The sequence below is a fragment of the Lonchura striata genome, chromosome W (assembly GCF_050655825.1).
Source record: "Lonchura striata isolate lonStrDom1 chromosome W, ASM5065582v1, whole genome shotgun sequence".
NCBI classification, from domain to species: Eukaryota; Metazoa; Chordata; class Aves; order Passeriformes; family Estrildidae; genus Lonchura; species Lonchura striata.
Window position 1 is genome coordinate 16,852,517 of NC_140743.1, and position 25,997 is coordinate 16,878,513.

The 25,997-nt window shown below is 47.6% G+C and overlaps 1 protein-coding gene and 1 pseudogene across 5 annotated transcripts; both read right to left on the reverse strand.

Annotated features, from left to right (window-relative positions):
• Positions 1-11,880: 11,880 nt before the first annotated feature.
• LOC146763122 (endogenous retrovirus group K member 9 Gag polyprotein-like) lies at positions 11,881-14,616 on the reverse strand (annotated as a pseudogene). Its single transcript, XR_014952616.1, has one exon. The product of XR_014952616.1 is annotated as an endogenous retrovirus group K member 9 Gag polyprotein-like (transcript).
• Positions 11,881-25,620, reverse strand: LOC146763121 (uncharacterized). 4 transcript variants are annotated; one of them, XR_014952615.1, is made up of 3 exons: positions 14,610-15,397; positions 12,807-12,969; positions 11,881-12,222 (listed from the first exon to the last, which is right to left on the reverse strand). XR_014952615.1 is itself a non-coding variant. In XM_085571165.1 (3 exons), the coding sequence occupies exons 1-3, from the start codon at positions 15,262-15,264 to the stop codon at positions 11,942-11,944; spliced, it is 1,131 nt and encodes a 376-aa protein (XP_085427291.1). In that variant the 5' UTR covers positions 15,265-15,428; the 3' UTR covers positions 11,881-11,941. The 4 variants fall into 4 exon arrangements, 1 of the variants encoding a protein (XP_085427291.1); XM_085571165.1 differs by having other exon boundaries at positions 12,807-13,001; positions 14,610-15,428; XR_014952613.1 differs by lacking the exon at positions 14,610-15,397 and adding an exon at positions 25,515-25,620 and having other exon boundaries at positions 11,881-13,001.
• Between the last annotated feature and the right edge of the window lie 377 nt (positions 25,621-25,997).

The following is a 25,997-nucleotide window of genomic DNA, read 5'->3' on the forward strand; positions in this document are numbered from 1 at the left end:
CATTGAAGAAGTCCGTGAAGGACTTTATCCCATGGGAGGGACCCCATGCTGGAGTCAGGGAGGAGCATGAGGAGGAAGGAGCTGCAGAGACAAAACATTATGAACCAACTTCAGCCCCCATTCCCCATCACCCTGTGCTGTTTAGCAGGGGAGGGGGAGGTGTAGAAGAGTTGGGAGTGAAGCTGAGCCTTGGAAGAAGGGAGAAGTAGGGGGAAGGTGGTTTTAGATTTGTTCTTATTTCTCATTATCCTGCTCTGTTACAATTAACTGATGGTAAATTCAATTATTTTATGTAGAAAATATCAGGCTCCTGCACGGTGTAGATGAATGGAGGCAGAGATCTCTGAAGTTTGCTCTTGGGGAAAGAGGTTTATTGGAGGTGCAGAAGGTTCTGCCTTGTGCTCCCAGATGCAGCACGTGGCCGGGCCTGAGAGGGTGGGGGACGGGAGAGACAAAAGGACGCTCTAGGAGAGGGGAAGCTCCAAAAGGAGGGAGGAGGTTCCAAGAGACCGCGTGGCCCCTCGAAGCCTCCTTATAAAGGCGCTTCAAGGTGGGTTGGAACAAGGCATGGCCAATGGGGTTACAGGCACTTGGTGTTTTAGGGGAGGGATAGAGGTGCGGGGTGAACCATATATCTTTTGGGGGGTGAGCTGGAACAAACCATTTCACCCCAGGACCCATCCAAAGGCAGGGATGTCATCCGGCTAGATGGGAGAATTGTTCTCATCTTAGCTGTATTATTTATGAACAATCATATTTATCTATCTTCTGCAACAATTCCCCCGTTTTGTTAAACCATTTGAAAGCTAAACACTGACTTAATTACTACTTTTTGCACACTCTGGGGTATATAGGATATTGCTACTGAAACTACACTTATTACTTTTAAAACAATCAAGCTTACTTTACAGAGTTCCTTCAGCCAAGGTGCAAAGCTCAAACCTTCAGATAAACTGTTCAGCTAGATTATTGATTATAGTAGAGGTGGCATTTATTTCTTTACTGATCCAGCATTTTAACTTGTTTGACTGTTTTAGTGTAATGGAAGAATTTAGCTGAGGTAGCATTATCAAAACCTTCTGGGGAAGGTTCTCTAATTAACCAGGTTGAAAGAGTCTATTAGGGCTTGTGTTAGCTAGAGAGATGGTACCAGAGCCTGCAGACTTGGCTAAAGCAACCCAGTTAACCCTTTGGTTAACTTACAGGTGAAACTTCAATATGAAAACCCAAACAAAAGAACAAAAGCAACAAAGGGACCAAAAGCAACATGCACGCACGAACAAATGTCCATCACTGAAGAAAATAACATGCTCCAGCATGGTGTGGATGAATGGAGGCAGAGATCTCTGAAGTTTGCTCTTGGGGAAAGAGGTTTATTGGGGGTGCAGGAAGGTCCTGCCTTGTGCTCCCAGACGCAGCACGTGGCCGGGCCTGAGAGGGTGGGGGTGGGGAGAGACAAAAGGAGGGTCTAGGAGAGGGGAAGCTCCAAGAGGGGAGGAAGTTCCAAGAGGGGAGGAAGTTCCAAGAGACCGCGTGGCCCCTCGAAGCCTCCTTATCAGGGGGGCTTCGAGGTGGGTTGGGATAAGGCATATCCAATGCGGTTGCATGCACTAATGTTTTAGGGGAGGGATAGAGGTATGGGGTGAACCATACATCTTTTGGGGGGTGGGATGGAACAGTCCATTTCACCCCAGGACCCATCCAAAGGCAGGGGCATTGTCCGGCTAGCTGGGAGAACTGTTCTCATCCCGATGTATTATTTATGAACAATTATATTTATCTATCATCTGCAACACATCACTTTCTTGAGTTGTTTCTGGCAGGTCATTTATTCTCAGCTCTGCACAGTTCAGGTCTGAGTACCCACTTCTTGGCTTGCACTTGTAGAAGCACTGCCAGGTGTTGGGGTGCTATTGGATTTCGGTGCATGGTAGGGCTTCACATTCTTCGCTGGGACCCACTTGAGTCCCTCACCTGTAGAAACACAAGCAAACCCTCTCCCCCATGTTACAAGGTTGTATGGCCCTTCTATTTGCCCTGAATCTAGGTTTTTTATTAAAACTGGGGGCTGCTCCTTTATTTTTGCTTTTTTGTTGTTTAGAAAATATCTGTAAATGGGGGGGTCAGGCTCGTTTGCAGAGCTATTTAAAAAATTGTATATGTATAGGGCTTTGCTCAACCTCTTTTGAGGTGTGGCTTGCTCTACTCCATCTTTTTGTTGATTTAGTATGCGTTTTAGGGTTTGGTGTGTTCTTTCTATCATTCCTTGGCTTGTAGGGGAGTGGGGGATGCCAAATGTATGGCGAATGCCCCAGACATTTAGGAATGTGGCTAATTCCTGTGAGGTGTATGAAGAACCATTATCAGTTTTAATCTCTTGGGGGACGCCTAAATAGGAGAAAGCTTGTGAGAAATGCTGGCAGGCATGCTTGGCTGTTTCCCCTGTATGTACGGAGGCAAAAATTCCATTTGAAAATGTATCGATAGAGACATGGATGTTTTTATGTTTCCCAAAAGAGGGGTACTTAGTGACATCTGTTTGCCATTTCTGTAAGCTCTCCAACCCTCGCAGGTTGGTGGCTGCTGAAAGGGGGAGGGGTTGCACCTGTTGACAGTTTGGGCAAGCTTGTACAATATTTTGTGCTTGCTCTAGGGAGATGCGAAAGTCTCGTTTGATGGCCTGTGCATTTTGGTGAAAGAATGCATGGGTTAACTTGGCTTGTTCAATCGTGTTAGGCAAGATGGTTGCAGCAAGCACTGAGGTGGAATTTTCAAAGCCTGCTGTACCTTCCTCATCAGATGTTGCTGATGCCAAAGCATCAGCTTGTGCATTTCCCTCTGCCATGAATCCTGGAAGACCAGAGTGGGCCCTGATATGAGAAACAAAATAGGGATTAGTTCTGTGTGATAAAATTCGGTACAGACAGGTGAGCCAAAGACACAACTTGTCGTTGTTCACATCCTTTAAAACAGATACCTCAATTCTCTTAATAATATTAGGAACGTATGCTGAGTCAGTGTTCAGGTTGAAAGGTTCTGGGAAGAGCTGAAATGCTCTTACAACTGCTGCCAATTCAACAATTTGAGGAGAACCTTCAACTTTTTGAACATCTTGTTCCCAGGTTTTAGTATTTATATTTTGCCATGTAAGAACCGAATTGTGCGTTCGCCCTGACCCATCAGTGAAGATAGTGACTGCGTTTAGAGGCTCTTCAATGATCATGGGCTTTTCCTTGTAACATAGTTTAGCTTTGATCATTTTGTTTGCTGGGTAATGAATGAACAAGCGCCTGGGAAATCAAGCAAGGCATACAGCAAGTCCTCTGACTTTTGCATTGCCCAATCGAAATAGGTTTTTTTCATAGGCAAATAGATAATTGCAAACTCACAGCCTGCTCTTGAAAGGAGCCTTGCTCTGCCTTTGATGATGATCTGCGACATCATTTCTAAAAGTGTGAGGATTGTCTTTGGTGACCTGTAGGAAATAAAAACCCATTCAATTATTAACAATGGATATTTGAGAGAGGGATCCCACTGGAAGATGAGACCGCACAGTCTCAACTTTTCCCCAAGGATTGCAAGAAAGAGGGGTTGATCAGGAACATAACGATGTGCCTGCCTGTTCTGCAGAGCATCAGTAATGTGTTCCAAGGCCTTGTGAGCCTCCGGAGTGAGAAATCTGGGGGATATGAGGTCGTTGTCCCCTTTTAACAAATCAAAAAGTGGAGCAAGTTCATCAGCAGTTATTCCTAGGACAGGTCTAACCCAATTAATTTCCCCTAAAATCTTCTGTAAGTCCTGCAGAGTGCAAACATCAGTTCGGATTTGTATCTTTTGGGGAGTAATCAATTGATCTGTGTCTTGGTTCGACAAGACAGGAGTCTGTGGAAGAGGGCAAAGCCTCCTGTGCAATGGAGAACGGCAAACCCCCCTCCCTCTGAATTACCAGGATCTTTAAATTAAAAGGCTCTCAGGCAAAGATATGGGAGTGGGAGTAACAATTCTTTACTAGGAGGAAACTAGACAACAATTTAAAAAGGCGAATGCAATCGGTACAAACAAAACCAGTGAGAAAGTCCAGAACCTGAGGAGTCGGGGTGCCCGTAGCAGTTCTGCTGGGACAATTGCTCCCCTTGCAGTGGTTGATGAGTTGCAGCTGAAGTGGTGATCTTTAGAAGGGTACAGTTTTCCTCTGAAGATCTGGTGGCAGTGGGGCCGGTCTTCCTCTGCGCCGGGGTTGCCTCTGAGCTCCGCTGCCGTCGCCTCAGCGCGCTCCGGCTGCTTCGCTGCGAGTGCCGCCGAAGAAAGCTGCTTCTCTGGGAATCCCGCGAAGAGAGAGAGCGAGCTGCTTCTCTCGGAGTCCCGCCCAGAGAGCTGCCTCCTCTCCCCAAAAAGCTACCCCTTTAAACAACAATAGAGTGCTTGGCTTCCCCCTCTGGGTGGGACCCCTCACGGTGTTACATTTACCAGCCCTGCATTGAATCAGTCAATGGTGTATAAACAAACCATTGCCTCTACGGGGCAAACCATTGTCTCTGAGAGAGATAACAAAAACCTGTCCAACCGGTTTGCCTTCAACAGATGGCAAATGGAATACAAGCTTATCTTACAACCCAGGACACAGCATTAGAAAAATCAGTAAGGTCCTTATCGGAAGTAGTTCTGCAGAATAGAAGAGGACTAGATCTGCTATTCTTACAACAGGGAGGACTGTGTGCGGCTCTCCGGGAAGAATGTTGTGTCTATACAGATCACACTGGGGTGGTACGAGACACCATGACAAAACTAAAAGCAGAACTTGAGAAAAGGAAAAGGGAAAGAGAGGCCCAGCAGAGCTGGTTTGAGACCTGGTTTAATCACTCTCCTTGGTTAACTACCTTGCTATCTACAATTGCGGGTCCTTTAATATTATTAGTGTTAGGATTAACATTTGGCCCATGTATATTCAACAAGGTAATTGAAATCGTAAAAATAAGATTGGAAGCAGCACACCTGATGCTAATCAAAGCCAAATATGAAACTCTCCTTAGAAATCCTGAAGTAGGAGAGACTTTGATTCTAGCCCACCAAGAAGTAAAACGATTTGATGAACAAAATTATAAAAGAGAAAAACGGGCGAATGTGAAAAACTGTATTGATTGTTTGTTCATCAAAAGTATGAAATTAGGATAAAAGGGTGGGGAGGGGGTCAGGGCATGGAATTTGCAAGCTTGGGCAAGGCTGGTAACCGCAAACAAAGATTGTGAAAGATCTTGCAGGACTGGCTGGAACTGATAACCACAGTGGAAGGAAACCCATCACCCCCACTGGTGCTGGATAAAAAGGGACTGAAGAGAAGAAACATTGTCAGCTTTTGGTGGTGCCAGGCTCCCAGCTGAACCTAGCGCTGTTTTGCTTGCTATCGCTTGCTGTAATTAATAAAATTATTAATTGATCTTAAAAGGCTGAATCAAATTATTTGCCTCAACTTATAACAGCGCGGGGACGGGGATGGGGGCACAGCAGGGAAAGCGGTGGGGGGGGGGGCGCAGCAAGGGCGGGGCCGGCTGGGGCAGGGGGGACCGGGACAAGAGCGGGAAGGGCCGCGGCGGGGGCTGGGCCCTCCCACCTATTCGTGACAAGGTCCCGCACCCAGACCTTCGCTCGGGGCAGGTGTGTCTCACCTGCTGAATGCAGTGAGAGAAAATTATTCAGAATAACAGGAATCTCTGAATTCTTTGGCACAGTTAAATGGTTGATTGTATACAAAGCTTTCTCCAACCGACTGTGTGGAGTCTCTCCTGGCATTCCCCCTTTTTGTTTCTCCAGAACACGCTTTAAAATGCCATGCGCGTGTTCAACAATGGCTTGAGCTGTTGGCGAATGCGCAGTGCCAAACTTGTGTGAGACTCCCCACAGGCGCAAAAACTGACGTACCTTGTGTGAGCCATAGGCAGGGCCATTGTCAGTCTTTACACATGAAGGTATCCCCAAAACTGCAAAAGCCATCCTCCAATGAGCAATCGCGTTGCGACTCTTCTCCCCCATGTGAACAGTTGCCCACATGGCAGAGGAGAAGGTGTCGACAGACACATGCACATACTTGAGTCAACTGAACTCGGCAATGTGTGTAACATCTCTTTGCCAGAGCTGCAAGGCCTTCAGGCCTCTGGGGTTCACCCCCACCAGTAAAGGTGCAGCAAACTCATGACAGTCAGCACAAGAGCTGACAATGTCACAAGCCTCGGTTGCTGTCAAATCAAATTGTTTTTGCAAAGTATGTGCACTTTGGTGAAAAAAGTCATGCGACACCTTGGCTTGTGCAGTTCTTTCAGGCTGAGGTGCCACCCACGCAGGGTTAGCTAACCTATCAGCCCTGGCGTTACCTTCAATTATGAAACCTGGTAAAGTGGTGTGACTCCGAATGTGCAGGATGTAGTACAGATGAACCTGGTCCTGAATTGCACACCACAATGCTCTCAGCAATTGAAACAAGACGGCATTGTTGACCTCCTTCAGCAGTGAGCAATCCAACCTCTTGGTTATGTCTGCAACATAAGCAGAGTCAGTGACCAAATTCAAAGGCACTTGAGAAAACCTCTGAAATGCCATAGCAACGGCTTTCAGCTCAACCAACTGGGCTGAGCCGGACACATGGCCTTCCAGCACTTGCCATCCAGACTCATCCTTCCAGGTCACAATGGCCTTTCCCATCTTCCCTGAGCCATCAGTGAAGACGGTGGGTCCCCGCACTGGCACTTGACTATTTTTCGGTCATAAGGATAGATTGATTGTCTTTGCCAGTTGAAACAATTTGTGGCTGGGCAGATTATAAACAATTTGCCCTAAAAAATTTTGCAGTGCACTTTGCAAAGGGACATTGTTGCTAAGACACCAATCAAAGGTGTCCCGTTCCATTGGAAGAACGATCCTCGTGGGATCGGCTACCATCAACTGCAAACACCGATAACGGCATTTGATTATCAGCTGGGCAACCAAATCAATCTGCAAAGACACTGTCTTTTTGAGTTGATGGGGTAAAAAGACCCACTCTAAGATGTGCAAAGGATCAGGCCATTTGTCATTCCACTGGCCAATGATACCCATGGGATGACTGTCTGGATAGGTAATAAAAACAGTGATATCAATGGAAGGGTCTATTCGGTAAACCTGACGAGTAGACAGAGCCTTTTGAACCTCCTCCAGCACTTGCCATGCTTCAGGAGTCAATTTCCGAGGTGAACTCAGATCTGGGTCGCCCTTTAAAAGTTTGAACAGCGGGGACATCTGCGCTGTGGTCTATTGTTGTTGAGGCAGGACGGGAATGAAGAGAACTCTGATTCAGAAGGCTGTAACAGTAAAACTCCTCTTTATTCAAAATGCACCGCTCTTTTATACAGAGCTCCGCAAGGACCAAATCCATTGGTTCTGAAGTGAAAACAGCCCACCACCATTGGTGCAGAGTGCTTGACGCACAGTGATAGAACTTAACTATAAACAATGTGAAAAACAAGAGAGATAAAAAATTATTTACATTTTCCTAGCACTTTCCCAGGCTTTTTGCCTGCTAGAAACTCTCAGTTTCTTCCTTTGAATCTGAGTCCCACATGTCCTCCTTTTTAGTTTAAAGAAAGAGGCCGTGTTTGTCAGAACACCTTGCAAAGAAGAGGACAAACACGACTCCGAGGTTCACTAGTTGATAATTCCAAACCTCATTGGATGTTGGCTCAGATTGGTCAAAGAGCTTCCAAACGTATTATTTTCAAGGAATCAGTTATTAACTCTAAGATAGTAACAACTCATTGTCAGACTGTCAAAAGACTGGCAGTCCAACTTGTCCAAACCCATTTCCCAGTGTGAGTATGACCTGACAGAAAAGAAGGTATTTACAACACGTGCACATACCCAAATCAGCCAAATTTGAATTTGACAAGATGAGTAGCATCTGTTTGCCAGAGCTGCAAAGCCTTTAGGCCTCTGGGATTTGTCCCAGCCAGTAAGGTGCAGCAGGTTTGCCTTGATTGGCATTCATCAGAATTGCTTTTGCAAGGTGTGTGCACTTAATAGAAGAATCATGCAAGGCTCTGCCTATGCAATCATGTCCTCAATGGACAGCTTGAGTGATGAAATTGAATTCAGATCCAAATTACATCCTCAAGGCTTTCAAAACAATTGAGTGAAATTGACCCAATTCAGAAAGGACCAAATTCACAACACTTGAGAAACCTCTGAAATGCCATGAAACCTCTGAAATGCCATCGCCACAGCCCTTAATTCACTCACTTGGGCTGAGGTTGATTCGTGGCTTCCCAGTACTTTGAGCTGTTAGTGAAAACACAGCTCTTTCCGCCTTTTTTTTTTTTTTTTTTTTTTTTTTTGAAGAGCCAGCGGCGGGCTCTAGGACCCAGCAATGCTAGGCAAGGCGGAGGATCTGGCCCCGTGGACAGGGCCAAGTGTCCCAAACCTGGCCGGGGGGAGCCAAGGGTCTCTGCTGAGGCAAGAGACACCCGGCTCGGGCCCCAGCTTCTCTTTGGTATCTCCTAGGACCTCTGGGACATTTCAAGACCACTAATAAATGAGCGACCTCTCCCAACCTCATACATCAGTGCACGTTCCCAACAGGCTGCGAGAAACCCAGCAATTCATCTGAGCTTTTGCCCTTCCTCCACCCCGCTCAGCCATGGTTTCTTCCACAGCTCTCCGGCATCCTGCTCTGCGAACCACCAGAGCAGGACCTGAAGGGTGCGAGAAGGGGCTGTTCCCCCGGGAATATAGAATTTCACCCGGGCTCCGAGAGTCCCTGCACCACCGACGCCCGCCCAATACAAGGGACTGCTCTCCTGTCCCCGCACAGTTCCCTGACCCGCGAACCCTGCCCCCCTCATTCCCAGCTCCGGGATCAGCAGCAGTAGTTCTGCTGCTGGCCAAGCCGGTGTCCTCCCCCGCCGGCTCTCCCTCGGAGGGGCAGAGTTCGGTACAGTCTGGAGGGGACGAAGGCCTGGACCCATTGTCCAGCACGGGGCTCTCGGCCGCCAGACCGCAGGGCAGAGCCGCTTCAGGGGCCACGACGGCGGGAGACGCTGCGCCCTGTGACTGCCCCTCCCCCGCGTCTCACGGGGCGAGCGCCGCGGCCGCATCTCCCGGCGGGGCCGAGGGCGGCGGCGGCGGCCGCTGCTCTTCCGCCGATCCCGAGGTCGTCAGCGGTGGCGGCTCTTGCAGCCAGAACGCAGCAGACAGCGCCACGGGTGCGGCGGCTTCTCCCGGGAGTGACGCCGGTGGTTCCGGGGCAGGCGGAATCGAGGCTGCCGCTGCTGCCCGAGCAGCGGTGGGCGTGACAGTGAAGTCCGCTGTCGGCAGGGGTGGCGCCACGGCAGGCGCGGCATAGAAGGCAGGCACCACCTCCGCCAAGGGAGTCCATCCCACAGTGGGCAGGGCGGAGAAGAACACAGGTGCCCCGCTCAAGACGTGCTGTTGAACAGCAGATGCTGGCACCGCAAATTAAATCAAATCAACCAGTCCACATGACGTGCAGAGGGGCGGACTGGGAGGCAAAGCCTGTCCCGCCGGCACAATCGGAATTCCTGCGGGTGGCGGTGGGTGTGCCAGGGGATGAACCAAAGACTACATCGCCGTCTGCGCAGGCTCCATCAGCAAAGGAGTCGTGGGGGCGGCATCCGCCCCCGCTGCGCCCGGCGCCGCGGGCAATTCCAGCCCCCCCGCAAATGCAGTTTGGAAAGCGGGGGGCTGCGGGGCTGCGGGGCCGCGGGCGGCGTCGGCTCCCGCCAGTCCAGGGCCGCCCCGTGCAGTCCATGCAACGCCGGGTGTGCTGAAGCTGATAGCTGTGGCAAAGGCACCCCGGCTGCCTCGGGAGGGGCTGGCAATGTCAGCGGCACCGCTATCTGGGCAGGGTGCTCCCGCACAGCCAGCTGCCGCGCGGGCTGCGGCGCGGTCCGCCTCCGGGATACCGAAACGTTCCGGCCGGAATCCCTGTCTTTGTACAAGGTTATGTTGATGCCCGCCCAGATTGCAGCCAGGTCGGACGCAGCAGTGTCTCCTTTGCGCATTTGCGCCGTGAGATAGCGTCCAAGGTTGAGCCAGACTTTATGATCAAAGGGGAATCTGGGATTTACAGAAAATCCCCAGTCCCGAGCCCAACTCAAAAGTATGATCAAGTCCTCTTCAGAAAGCCAAGCTCCGATAAGAGGGATGCTGGCTCGCCAGGCAGTCAAGACTGCTTCCTCGACTGCCGATGGCTGGTTTCCCATTTCCAGGGAACATTTCCCCAGCAGACGTCAACTTCAAGAGTCCGACAGTCCGCTCTTCCAGGGAAAAAAACCCGTCTCGCTCAGTCCCAGGCTCTTAAGAGCCAGTCCACGGTCCAAACAGGACCCAGCCTTCTCCGGAAGGCGTGGACTTCCAGCGTTACCTTTCTCAAGAAGGAAGAGGTGTCCGTTCACAGCCTCCAGGCTGTTGGCATGGAACTGCCCCAGGGGAGACCCCCCCGCAAGATGCTGAGGTTCAGGTCTGCTACCGAGGCTGCAATTCCGCTTCAGGTCACCAGACCCTGTCCCTTCAGGGCAGGGTGCAGTGCCACGTCGGGCTACACCAGACCCCGTTCCTCAGGGAAAGGTGTAATTCCATGTCGGCAGTCACCAGATATTGTTGCCGAGGCAGGACGGGAATGAAGAGAACTCTGATTCAGAAGGCTGTAACAGTAAAACTCCTCTTTATTCAAAATGCACTGCTCTTTTATACAGAGCTCCGCAAGGACCAAATCCATTGGTTCTGAAGTGAAAACAGCCCACCACCATTGGTGCAGAGTGCTTGACGCACGATCATAGAACTTAACTATAAACAATGTGAAAAACAAGAGATATAAAAAATTATTTACATTCTTTCCTAGCACTTTCCCAGGCTTTTTGCCTGGCTAGAAACTCTCAGTTTCTTCCTTTGACTGAATCTGAGTCCCACAGTGGTCAGCCCCAGATAGGGACGTAACCAATTGAGGACCCCAAGCAATCTCTGGGCATCATTCAGGGTCGCAATAGTCTCTGGAAATTGCACCTCCTGATGTTGAATGGTTCGCTCAAGAATCTTGACCCCCAAATACTTCCAAGGAGGTTGGCTCTGAACCTTTTCTGGAGCCACTTGCAATCCATAAGAATGCAAGGTGGAGAACAACTGAGAGTGAACCCTCCACAGTTCCTCCCAAGTGGGAGCCGCCACCAGAATGTCATCCATGTAATGATAACAATACATGTCAGGGAACTGCTCGCAGACTCCGGACAAGGCCTGGGCCAAATACCATTGACAAAAGGTCAGACTGTTCTTGCAGCCCTGTGGCAAAACTTTCCATTGATATCTCCATACAGACTGATCATTGCTGACAGAAGGCACAGTAAAAGCAAATTTTGGTCTGTCATCAGAATGCAGAGAGATCGTAAAAAAACAATCCTTCAAATCAACGATCAAGATGTCCCAACCTGTGGGGAGCATGGTAGGCGAGGGCATACCAGGCTGCAATGCCCCCATGCTTTCCATGACTACATTAACTTTTCAGAGGTCCTGTAACAACCTCCATTTCCCCGACTTTTCCTTGATTACAAAAACAGGAGTGTTCCAAGGACTGGTAGAAGACTCAATGGTTCCCTGGCGAAGCTGATCCTGAATTAATCATGCAGGGCAACTAATTTCTCAAATGGCAGGGGCCACTGGTTCTCCCAGATGGGTCTGGTCACCAACCACCATAAATGTAGCACAGGATAATCTGCCCCCTTGTCTTGGTTTGACAAGACAGGAGTCTGTGAAGGAGGGCTAAAGCCTCCTGTGCAATGGAGAAGGTAAACCCCCTCCCTCCGAATTACCAGGATTTTTAAATTAAAAGGCTCTCAGGCAAAGATATGGGAATGGGAGTAACAATTCTTTACTAGGAGAAACTAAATAACAATTTAAAAAGGCAAATTCAATTGGTACAAACAAAACTAGTGATAAAGTCCACAACCTGACACCCTGAGAAGTCGGGGTGTTGGTAGCAGTCCAGTTGAAATGACAGCTGCTCCTCTTGCAGTGGTTGATGAATTGCAGCTGAAGTGGTGATCTTTAGAAGGGTATAGATTTCTCTGAAGATCTGGTGGTAGTTGGGCCGGTCTTCCTCTGCGCCGGGGCCGCCTCCGAGCTCCGCCGCCGCCACCTCACCGTGCTCCGGCCACTTGTCTCGGGAGTCTCTCCGAAGGAGCTGCTTCTCTGGGAATCCCGCAAAGAGAGAGAGAGCTGCTTCGCTAGGAATCCCGCAAAGAGAGAGCTCCTCTGTCTCCCATAAGGTACCCCTTTATACAATAAAAGCATGCTTGGCTTCCCCCTCTGGGTGGAGCATCTCACAATGGGATGGTGTTACCTTACCAGGCCTGCAGTGAGTCAGTCAATGGCCCATTAACAAACGATTACCTCTTCGGAGCAAACCATTGTTCTTGGAAGAGATAACAAACCTGCCCAACCTCCAACAGATGGCAAATAGAATACAAGCTTATCTTACAAACCAGGACAACCCTTCAACACAGTGACCCCCCGTCAAAAATCCGTCCCGATGCACACACCCCAGGCTGCCAGCACATCCCGCCCCCAAAGAGTGACCAGAGCTACAGTAACATAGGGCCAAACCATAGCTGTCTGCCCTTCCACGTTTTTGATCAACACAGCCTGCCAGCTCACAAATGTCTGTGCTGCACCCCCCAAGCCTTCAATGGCCGCTCCCACAGAGTCCAAAGGCCACTTAGAAGGCCACACAGAGGCGGAGACGACTGTCACATCGGCTCCGGTGTCGATCAAACCTTGCAGCTGGATCTGAGACGGGCTGGCACCTGGCAAAACCACGGAGCACATCATCTCTGGACGGTTGGCAGAAATGAGCGCGGACCAGAGGACTTGCAGCGGTCCCGTGGATCTGGAGCCACCATCTCCACGCATCTGTTGATCTGCCCTGGGAACACATGACTGGAAAGGCACAAGTTGAGCAATGCGGGTTCCTGATGGAATAACAACAGGAGGGGAGGGTGTGGAAACCATAGCACAAATCTGGCCCATAAAATCAGAATCAACGACACCCGGGTGCACAAAGACTCCCAAAAGGGTAGTACTAGACTGCCCCATCAACAATGCACCCAATCCATGACCTAAAGGCCCGAATGCATTCAGAGGGACCCTGTGCACCCTAGTAGAATCTAAGATGACTGCTGCTGCAGTGTGTACATCCACCCCGGCAGAGTCGTGGGTGCCTGTGTGGAGTTGACTGGGGCACCCTGCACTGGCACTTTGCCCTGGGGGATCACTTGTATCAGCGCGCAGTTCCCCTGTGCCCTCCTGCCCCCGTTTCCTGAGCCTGTCAAACGCTTACCATTAGCATAGTAAGTAAACTTGCATTCCTTCGCAAAATGACCTGGCCTACCACACCTGGAGCACAGGAAATTAGAGTCTGACTACTTCCTTACTTTCGTCGCCTGCCCCTGTTTGCCCTTCTTCTTCCCCTTCTTGCACCGATCAGTCCCTGAGGACGGCAAGCCTGCCCGCAAAGATGCTGCCAGAACAGACATTTTATGGTCCACTGTACCAACCTTGGAACAAGCCTCAACCATGTCTGTCAATGACGGATCACCTGGCAATGCATTTATTATTTTCCTACAATCCTCATTTGCGTTGTCCCTTGCCAAAGTTTTGCATAAAACCTGCCTCAAAGTCTCATCCTCAATCTGCTTCTCCAAAGCAGCTGCAAGATTCTCAACAAATGGCAGGAACAACTCTTTGGCCCCCTGTGTTATCTTTACATAACGTTGCCTGGGAGCAGCTGTCTCCATGGTTTTGGTCAATGCTGCAGAGCCCACCTTCTGGGCCTGCTCAAATATGATGTGGTGCCAAGTAGCCTGAAGATCAGAACTGGCAAAGTTATTGAGTCCCATGAGTGCATCCACCCCCATACAGCACCTAGGGTCTGTCTGAGGATAGTGTTGATTCTCAGCTGCAACCCTATCAGCCATCCTCCTCCAGTTGCTCACAAAAACATCCATTTGCACAGGTTGGAACAATGCAGAGGCCAGATGTTTGATATCATAGGGAGCCAGCAGGTCAGTGTTTATCACTCTGAGGACTTGCGTCAATGGGGCAGAACCCAGACCATATTTCGCCACCTTGTCCTGCAAAATACTGTACAACCTTCCAAGCTATTACCTCATGCTTGTCCTGTTGTCCCGAATTTGGGACAGCCTTGTGCACAGGAAAGGCTTGAAGCTTATGTTGCACTGAAGCATCGTCACCCCCACCCCCTTTTGCTCCCCCTGGGGAGGACAGAGGAATCATCTGGCTGCTAGGTACGGTCTCAGCCTCCTTGAGAGGCGTGTTCAAAACCACACCACCAGGCTTTCCCACCCGCTCTAACAAATCCCAATCACACGCTTCCAAAGCGCGTTGCCTGACCGCATCCCAAAAGCGACAGGGATTTATCGGTCACACAGACACCTGACAGGGAGGCAGCATCCACAGATCTCTCTGGGACGCTCTCCGCCCTCGTCGGTGTTGGCGTTCCGACACACGGTCAGGCCCCCATGACGGAATCAAGCAGATCAAAGCATCACTTTCACTACCTGCCTCCTGTGACAGGGGCATGCAGGACAGTCCGCGATCCACGGGGGAGGGTGGGCTGACAGGAGTCACCAAGGCTGGGGAAGCGGCTATCGACTGCGAAGCCGAAGAACCAGGCACGGCCCCCGAGCCAACAGCCCCTGAACCAGGAGGACCAGCCGCCGGTGATGGGGCAGGGAGTGGAACCATCACTGGCGGCTCAGTGGATCCTTCCATCGCAGGCGGCAACATAAAAGGATCAGCAAGAGCTTGCAACATCGTGGATGCGACATGCATTGAAGCTGCAGTCATCGGAGGCAGGAACAGCGCTGGCTGCTGGGGCACAGCAGGCATCACGGGCACTGAAGTCACAGCGGGCGGGGCAGGAGGCAGAACTGCTGCCACCGCTGAAGCAGCAGGCAGGACGAGAGGCAGAGGTGCTGCTACTGAAACAGCAGTGGGAGCGGGAGCCAGAGGTGCCGCTGAAGCCACCAAAGCAGTGGGCGTGGCGAAAGGCAGAACAGCTCCAGCCTTGGGTGCAGTGGGTGGGGCGCCGGGCCCCATCGCTGGGAGTGACGGTGCCACAGCTGGCGTGGCATGGAAAGCAGGCACCTCCCCCAGCACCAGCATCAGTCCTGGGGCAGGGAGGGCTGAAAACGACACTGAAATGCCCCCCATAACATGCTGCTGAATGATCGACCCCAGCACTGTGAAAGAAATCAAGTCAGTCGCAGCACACGTCACGCAGCGGGACGGACTGGGAAGCAGCTGCGCTGGCCCTGCCGGTAGAACCGGAGCCCCCGCGGGAGGCGGGGGGTGTGCCAGGGGATGGAACAAAGGCTGCATTCCTGCCCCCAGCAGTAGCTGAGGGCGAGGCCCATACATCTGCGCAGGCTCCATAGTTGATAACGAAGGAGCTAGGGGGGCCACCGCCCCCGCAGTGCCCGGCGCTGCGGGCTGCACCACTCCTCCCCCAGCTGCAGACCGGAGAGGGGCCCCAACAAGGGCTTAACCAGCGGAGCCGTCTGGTCAACCAACGGACGGGCTCCGGGCTGTTGCGACGAAGACGGGACAGCCCCCAACAGGCCATGCAAAGGGGGGTGGGCCGAGCCCGAGAGCTGCGACGATGGCACTCCCAGAGCTGCCTGAAAAGCAGGTGCTGACACTGGCACCGTGCCCAAGGCAGATTGCGCCTGCTCAACCGGCTGGGGCACAATCTGCTGTGCATGTGTGGCTGATTGGACGGCAAAGAATTTCCAGGCTGAGTATAGCCAAAGGGTTGGGGAGCACTGGGACCAGCATGAGTCCCCAGCGACACAGAAGGCTTGTGGGGCGTCCCATCATGTCCCGACACCCCGCTCTGCGCCGGGGAGGGACTGGGCGTCTCCCGGCCCGTCTGCCTGTTCCCGCTGCCCGAGACCTTGCTGCACACAGAAGCGGCATCGTCACTCCCAGAGAGAACACCCTCAGAGTCCGTGCTCCCCGGGGCTCTCTCCCGCAGGGGCATATACACGCGCCCCCAGACCGTAAACAGTGCAGACGCCGCCGCGTCCCCTTTGTTCATCTGCTTCATGGGGCACAGCCCTGTGGGAAACCACAGACTGAGGTATTGTTTATTAAGATATATATATAAAGCTAGGAAACAGATTTGTGAGAAATCACAGACTGAGGATAGGAAACCAAGTGTGAGAAAATACAGACGGCTTACAGACTAAGGTATTGTTTAGGAAACAAGGATACGCAAATAGCCTGCGGACACAACAAGGATATGCAAATAGCCTGCAGACACAACATTTGCAAGATAAGGAAACCAAACACTTACACCTGGGGACTGACGATACAAGATAAAGATAACCCCCATTACTCACAGACTGCTTACGTAAACAAAAGGAAACTGCAAGTTTAAACAAAGGAGACCCCTCGGGAATTCATGGAAAGAAAATGGGATAAAAGAGGACCGTTTAGACAAATCAGCGCGGCAAAAGAGGGAGCAGAAGTCCCTTTACCGCTCAGCGCTGTTTTGCTCGTATCCTACTTGCTGTAATTAATAAAATTCTAAATTGGATTATGACCCATTGTGGCGTAAATTTATAACAATTTCTGGTGCCGTGACTCGGATAAGGAACGGTGAACTTTGGTCCTCCGGGGAGGCGCCCCGTGACATTTCGCGGTCCTGCGACCAAACAGCTTACCCTAACCTTACCGACGAACCTAAAGCCTAGGATAATGAGCAATGGGGAGACCGGTAAAATCCCATAAAATTTTTGTGCACGAAAGTCCGGACGAAGACGCAGGACGCGTAAGTAGTGAAATTATTCGCAGAGCGAAATTGTTTACGGCGAAATTGTTCACGGGTTTTCCGTTCGGGCGGGATTGGGTTTCCTGGAATATAACGAATGAGAGGATCGATATACTGAGCCAAGCAAGTGTGGACTCTTAAGTACTGCGTTTTCCATCTCCCGCGAGGGACTGGGCCAGGAACAAGAGGAGCGAGTGCATGTGTGTGTGTGGAGATATTCCAGAAGATGGGGGCGAAGGGCAGCAAGCCTTCGACTCCCATGGGAAGGGTACCCACTGTACCTAAGGATACCCCTCTGGCATATATCTTAGATAATTGGAGATATTTCCCTGGAACCCTAGGGAGAGATAAGCAAAAAATGATAGAATATTGTACTAAGATATGGGGAGGGAAGAAGATTTCTAAAAATGTCTTTTGGCCAGTTTATGGGTCAGAAAAAGATTGGGTAAGACAGCAGTTAAACCTCTGGGTAAATAATAAAAAACTCCTTAACCCGGAGGAGAGACAATATGCGGAAGTGTGGCTAGAAAGACCGGGAGCTGGACTTTATCCATTGAATGAAATTAAAACTAAACCTAAGAAAAAGAAGGAAGATTTAGACAAAACACTTCTAACCCTCCCTCCTTATATTCCTCCTCCTGTTCCCGCAGCCCCTCCAGAGGTCCCCAGAGCACCCACTCCCCCACCAGAGCCAGAACAAGGGTCTCCCCCCCCCTCCTAGATGTGTAACTAGAAGTCAAAGAGGGGAAGCTCAGATGTACCCCCTAAGGGAAATACCCATGGGGGGACCTCAACCTGTGATCGGATATATTTCTGTACCCTTAAACTCGGCTGACTTACGAGATTTTAAAAGAACCGAGATGGGAAGCTTAATTGAGGACCCACTCAGAGTAGCAGAAAGACTGGATCAATTTTTGGGACCAAGCCTTTATACTTGGGATGAGATGCAATCTATCCTTGGTCAATTATTTAATACCGAGGAAAGACATATGATTAGACGAGCAGGAATGAGACTGTGGGATGCTCAACATGCTCAGGGACCTCAAGCAGATATTAAATGGCCACTCCAAAGACCTAATTGGAATAATCAGGATCCGGCACATAGAACTCATATGCAGGACCTGAGAACTATAGTAATTCAGGGAATTAGGGAGGCAGTACCCCGCGGGCAGAATATCAATAAAGCATTTAATGAAATGCAAAAGAAAGATGAAAGCCCTACTGAGTGGCTGGAATGATTAAGGAAAGCTCTCCAGCTGTACTCTGGGGTAAATCCAAATGACCCTTTAGGGCAAATGCTCCTCAAAACTCAGTTTGTGGCAAAATCATGGGAAGATATCAGGAAGAAGATTGAAAAGTTAGAGAACTGGCAGAATAGAGGGTTAGATGAATTATTGAGGGAAGCCCAGAAAGTCTACGTAAGGCGGGAAGAAGAGAGCAGCAAGTGACAAGTAAGAATGATGGTAGCAGCAGTCAGAGAGGATCGCAAAGGGCGAACTGGTGAACACAGATCTGCTAGAATGAAACAAATAGAAAAGGAACAGAGGTGTTGTTTTTTACTGTGGAAAAAAGGGACATATAAGGAAGAATTGCAGAGAAAGGATCAGAGATGAGGAAATATTGAAAACAGAATAGGGGAGTCAGGGGCTCTATATCTTAGGGGACCGGAGTCATCATGAGCCCTTGATAAAAGTAAAAATAGGTCCCCATAAACAAGAGTTCACCTTTTTAGTAGACACTGGGGCTGAAAAATCAACTATTAAGCAGATACCTGAGGGGTGTAAAGTTTCCCCTGAAAAGGTACAAGTAATTGGGGCTAAAGGGGAACCCTTTAAAGTAAGTAAAATCAAAAATGTGGTATTCGAAACTGAAAATAAATTTGGAATGGGTGAACTCTTACTCGTCCCTGAAGCAGAATTTAACCTGTTAGGACGAGACTTAATTATTGAATTGCAATTAGAAATTAAAGTGAAAAATCAAGAGTTGGCAGTGTCTGCTTATCCTTTGACCGTGGATGATCAAAAACAAATTAACCCCAATGTCTGGTACTCTCCAGACACAATTAGTAGACTGGAAATGCCACCGATTAAAATCCAAATTTCCGAACCTCACATACCTGTGAAGGTAAGGCAATATCCCATATCCTTAGAAGGATGAAGAGGATTGAAGCCAGAAATTGATCAATTATTGGCACAAGGAATCTTAGAGCCCTGTATGTCACCTTTTAACACCCCCATTTTGCCTGTAAATAAACCTAATGGGAAATATCGGCTCATACATGATCTAAGGGAAATAAACAAGAGAACTATTACTCGGTTCCCTGTGGTAGCAAACCCATACACATTGCTAAGCAAACTAGGACCCCATAACTCCTGGTATAGTGTGATTGATTTAAAGGATGCTTTTTGCGTCTGTCCATTGGCAGAAGAATGCCGTAATTATTTTGCCTTTGAATGGGAAGACATAGAGACGGGCCGGAGGCAGCAATTAAGATGGACCGTGCTCCCTCAAGGGTTCACGGAATCCCCTAATCTGTTTGGACAGGCCCTAGAAGAGCTCTTAACAGAATATCAAGTACAAACGGGGAATGTGCTGTTACAATATGTAGATGATCTGCTCATAGCGGGGAATAATAGGGAGAATGTAAGAAAAGAAACCATTCGACTCCTAAACTTTCTTGCACAAAAGGGACTACGGGTATCACAGGAAAAGTTACAATTTGCAGAGGAAAAAGTAAAATATCTGGGACATTATCTGTTTAATGGCCAGAAGATACTAGATCTAGAGCGTATTAAAGGAATTCTGGAATTACCTATGCCTGTCATTAAGAGGCAAATTTGGCAGGCATTAGGGCTATTTGGGTATTGTAGACAATGGATAGAGAACTACAGCTTTAAAGTTAAATTCCTATATGAACAACTGCTTAAAGACAAAATACCCAAGTAGACTCTACAGGATCAGTAGCAGTTTGCCAGCCTTAAAAGGGAGTTAAGCCAAGCACCAGTTTTAAGTCTCCCGGATTTAAAACGGCCATTCCATTTATTTGTTCACATACATGAAGGAACGGCATTCGGAGTATTAACTCAAGAATGGGCCGGACAAAAGAAACCAGTGGCATACTTATCAAAGCTATTAGACCCTGTGAGCAGGGGTTGGCCGAGTTGTTTACAGATCATTGTTGCTGCTGCCCAATTGCTTGAGGAAACAAACCGCATTACTTTTAATGGAGAAGTTGTCTTATATGCGCCTCATAACATCAGGGGAGTGTTACAACAAAAAGCAGAAAAATGGCTTACAGATAGCCGATTATTAAAGTATGAGGGAATACTTATAGAATCCTCTAAATTATCTTTAAAAACTACTGGAGCAGTTAACCCCACTGAGTTTTTATATTCAGGAGAAGGTAATGAACCATTACACGATTGTTTCCAAACAATTGAACAACAAACACGCATTAGGTCAGACTTAGAAGAAGAAGAACTACAATGTGGAGAAGTATTATTCATAGATGGGTCATCACGAATAGTAGAAGGTAAACAATTGTCCGGATATGCCATCATTAAATGGGAAAAAGGGGAATTTAAGACAAAAGAATCCGGCCCCCTGAGTGCCAGTTGGTCGGCTCAAGCCTGTGAGCTATATGCATTGTGGAAAGCATTAGTGTTATTGAAGGGAAAGGATGGGACTATATATACAGACTCACGTTATGTGTTTGGAGTAGTACACACCTTTGGGAAAATATGGGAGGAAAGGGGATTTGTTAACTCCCAGGGAAAAGAACTGATACACACGGAATTAATTCGACGAGTTCTGGGGGCATTGAAAATGCCAAATAAAATAGCAGTTGTACATATAAAAGGACACCAACGAGGTACAAGTTATCAAGTTAGGGGAAATAATGCAGCTGATATAGAGGCAAAACGAGTGGCAGGAAATTATAATATAATTTTGACTATGCAACAAGTACCTATTAGTAAAAATTTGAGTTTTGAGTCTGCGGAAAAAGAAAAACTAGAACAAATGGGAGCTAAGGAACAGGATGGGAAATACATATTGCCAGACGGGAGAGAAGTCTTGCCAAAGGGCATAGCACTTGAAATATTTTCAAAAGTACACAGTAAAACACACTGGGGAACTCAGGCGTTAGTCGATCATTTTAATCAACAGTTTGCCTGTATAGGCATATATAATATAGCAAAGACAGTCACGGCAGCCTGCGAGACCTGTCAAAAGGTTAATCGAAACAACATAAAACAAAGACCTCTTGGAGGACGTTCCCCCGCATACCGACCATTCTCACATATGCAAGTAGATTTTACTGAACTAGCTAGGGTGGGGCGTTATAAATATTTATTAGTAATGGTGGATCACTTAACACATTATGTTGAGGCTTTTCCTACCTCCAGGGCAACCGCTAACCAAGTCACTAAAGTGTTACTTGAACACGTTATACCTCGATATGGAGTGCCTGAGGTAATCGACTCAGACAGAGGAACACATTTTGTGTCAAAAATTGTTAATGATCTGACAGAAAACTTGGGTATAAAGTGGGAATACCATACACCATGGCATCCGCAAAGTTCAGGAAAAGTTGAAAGGATGAATGGAGAAATTAAAACTATTTTGACTAAATTAATTATAGAAACCAAATTATCATGGATTAAATGCCTACCCATGGCACTATTAATTCTCAGAACCAGACCCCGAGCAGATGTAGGAATATCAGCATTTGAAATGGTGTATGGAATGTCCTACAGAATTCAAAGCCCACAAACAAATGTTTTAATTAGAGACCGTGTGATTAATGAATATGTTTCACAATTAGCAAAACATCGTAACCAGCTTTGGGAACGTGGACTGATTGTGCAACGACCCCCATTGTACTTAAAAATACACAACGTTAAACTTGGGGATTGGATATTGATTAAAGTGTGGAAAGAAGAAACCCTAAAGCCCAATTGGGAGGGACCTTATCTTGTTTTGTTGACAACAGAAACAGCTGTCTGGACTGCTGAGCGTGGATGGACTCATGCCAGCCGCCTTAAAGGCCCAGTAACGAGACCTCACTGGAAAGTAATCAGCACCCCAGGTGACACTAAGATAACCCTGAAAAGATAACATAATGATAAAGACATTATTTGATTTTTTTTGCTGCATTACCTTTTGGTATAAAGTGTGTATTGCTGTTTATATATGCTATAATTACTTCTTTTTTTTTTCTATTATATATGGAAGCGTACAAAGTGTGTTGAAGGAAATTGCTAGACATATGTAGCCACACCATAGTGAATATAGAAGGTATGCTGATGTAAATAATATATATGTACTCTAAACATATGAATTTGTGGTAATGATATAAACTGTAATTGTTATCCATTTGCTTGTTTTAGGTATAAGGTATGCCAGGATAAATGGTGGACACGCTGTGAAGGTAGATACCTTCAATATTATTGTTACCATTCCAACGAACCAGTCCCACTTTGTGGTTGAAATCTTGGCTATAAAGTGTAGAGGGGAAGTATTAACTGTGTCTTGCTTTGCCCCATTAGTTCAAGCTGCAAAGTGGGAAGCCTATATAAACAGGCAGAAATCCCGAAACAGCTGTTCTCCTGAAGAATTCCCTTGCTGCCGAGAAGATGATATCCCCCGTGACTCGACACAACCGAGTTGACGGGCAAGGCAGAAGAGGAACAAACTGTGGAGAAAAGAACCAGAACAATGGGACGCAGAGGCAGCAACGGTCAAACTTCCCCAGGATTGGTAAAAATATACTTAAATTGGCAAAATTGACAGACACCCTTTTTCCTGGTATACCGTTAGTTTTGATATTGATAATAACCCAGGCAGAAGGGGGAAATCCTCATGAACCATTTAAATGGGAAGTAATATCTTGGGAAGGAATGAGAACAATAGCCACTTTTAGCAACCCAGGTCCACCTGAATTCATAGTAAAACTTTGTGATTTAGTACCAATACACTGTGAAAAAGGACCTCCATTTTATATAAGCCCGGCCTCTGGACCGTCTTACTGTAATTATCCCGGACATTATTATTGTGGTTATTGGGGATGTGAAACAATAGCCTCGGGCTGGTCAGTAAAGGCTCCTGAGAAATATATAAAAGCAACCTGGACTCCTAACGGATGTGTGCCTGAACAAAGAGGTGTAGATCTTACAGGTCTGCGTGACAATTATGTAGCTCCTCGTGACAAGGAAGTCTGTACATACATCAAATTTAAAGTTTTACATCCCCTAGAAGACAAGTGGTTAGTGGGGCGAACATGGGGAATATGGGTCTATGGAGGAATTCCTAAAGATGTGGGAGGGCACTTTCTCATAAGAAAAGTTAAAATACCACATGATTCACTCCCTGTTGGGCCGAATAAAGTATTGAAATTACCCACTTCCCCTACAAAAAAGACTATCCCCGCAATTGTTATAACCACTCGTCCAAACTCCCTATCAGTAATAGATCGAATAACTAATGACAGGGTGACAGTTAGGGATTCAGGAGCGTCAAAATCCAAAGACCCTTTATGGGATTTAATGCAAGCCTCTTATCGTGCCCTTAATGAAAGCAAACCAAATATAACTAAGGAGTGCTGGTTATGTTATAATGTTAGACCACCATATTTTGAGGCAATTGAAAAACCAGATAAGATTCAATGGTCTAGTGGTTCAAACCCACGAGAATGTCCATGGACTGACCAAAAAAACCATACGCAAGGAATTACTATTCAATTAGTAACAGGTCAAGGAAAATGTATCGGTACAGTGCCCAAAGATTATCAGCCTCTGTGTAACCAAACAACAATAATCACTATAAAAACTATAGAGAGACACAAGAAGAGAAATGACAAATGGGCTATCCCGGCACCAGGACCTAAATGGGTTTGTTCAGACACCGGAGTAACGCCTTGCCTATCCCTAAAAGTGTTTGATCAATCTCAGTTTTGTATACAGGTGATTATAGTTCCTCGTCTTATCTATCACACCTCTGAGGAGGTGTTACGCCACTTTGAAGGAGACCTGAATATACAAAAACGAGAACCAATTACGGTGGTAACCTTAGCTACACTGCTGATAGCGGGTGGAATTGGAACAGGTACAGGCATAGCCTCCCTAGTAAAAAGTCAGGAACTACAAAGTTTACAGATGGCTGTAGATGAAGATTTAGCAAAAATAGAACAATCTATCCAAAATTTAGCCACTTCAGTAAAGTCTTTATCAGAAGTAGTACTGCAAAATAGAAGGGGATTAGATCTGTTATTCCTAAAAGAAGGAGGATTATGTATAGCTCTCAATGAAGAATGTTGTTCTTTTGCTGACCATACAGGAGTAGTCCAGGATACTATGTCTGAACTCCAGAAAAGGTTAAATCAACGTAAAAAAGATCGTGAGACGGGCAGGTCATGGTATGAAAATTGGTTAAATGTTTCACCTTGGTTAACCACTTTGTTATCTGCCTTAGCAGGACCACTGATTATATTGATTCTGGGACTTATATTTGGGCCTTGTATATTATGCTGTATTTTACACGATGTTAAAAAACTATTTGACATAGCTAAACTACTTATTTTAACTACGAGGTCGGGGGCAAAATATAAAAGTGCATCTATTGATGAGGATGAAGATTGTTGTGAATGTGTTGTGCCACATGGGGGCTACGCCTATTGTAATTGTGAAGTATTACCTTGTGAGTGCTATGATAAATGTTTAGACTGTGGAAAAAGGTTTATTTGCAATAGCGAGATTGAAAGCAGCATCTAATAAACAATAATGGGATAAAACAAGAAAATGGGGGTAATTGTGGGAAACCACAGACTGAGGTATTGTTTATTAAGATATATATATAAAGCTAGGAAACAGATTTGTGAGAAATCACAGACTGAGGATAGGAAACCAAGTGTGAGAAAATACAGACGGCTTACAGACTAAGGTATTGTTTAGGAAACAAGGATACGCAAATAGCCTGCGGACACACCATTTGCAAGATAAGGAAACCAAACACTTACACTTGGGGACTGACGATACAAGATAAAGATAACCCCCATTACTCACAGACTGCTTACGTAAACAAAAGGAAACTGCAAGTTTAAACAAAGGAGACCCCTCAGGAATTCATGGAAAGAAAATGGGATAAAAGAGGACCGTTTAGACAAATCAGCGCGGCAAAAGAGGGAGCAGAAGTCCCTTTACCGCTCAGCGCTGTTTTGCTCGTATCCTACTTGCTGTAATTAATAAAATTCTAAATTGGATTATGACGCGTTGTGGCGTAAATTTATAACAGCCCCAAATCGCGTCAGAGCTTCTGATCAAAGGCCCACCCAATGTCCGCAGAAAATTCATGGTCCCTAGCCCAGGTCAAGAGCTGTACCAGTTCGTCATCAGAGACCTGAGCCCCCATCTCCGGGACAGAGTCTTGCCAGGCGGACAAGACCATCCAATCAGCTGCAGACGGCTGATTCCCCATTTCTATGAAACCTCCTGTCAGCGAACGTCCACTTTTAGAGACAAGACAGTCCGCTCCTCCAGGGAGAACCCGTCCCCCACAGTCCCGGTTTTAAAAGCCAATCCGCAGTTCAAATAGGACCAAGCCTTCTACAGAAGGCGTGCAGTGTCTGCGTTACCTTTCTTAAGATGGCAAAGGCGTCCGTTCCAGCCACAGGCTGGTGGTGCGGTGCCGCGCCGCCGAGACCCCCCCGCAAGACGCTGAGGTTCAGGTCTCCAGCCCAGGCTGTAGTTTCACGAGGGATCACCAGATGTCGCTGTCGAGGCAGGACGGGAATGAAGAGAACTCTGACTCAAAGCTGCTGAGAGTAAAACTCCGGATTATTCAAAATACACCGCTCTTTTATACAGACCTTCATGAAGACCAACTCCATTGGTCCTGAAGTGAAAACAGCGCACACCATTGGTGCAAAGTGCTTGACGCACAGTGATAGAACTTAACTATAATCAATGTGAACAACAAGAGAGATAAAGAATTATTTACATTCTTTTCCAACAGATTCCCAGGCTTCTGCCTCGCTAGAAACTCTCCGTTTCTCTCTTTGACTGAATCTGAGACCTACAATTATCTTATTATTCAGTAAGTCTTTCCCCTCTCCCCC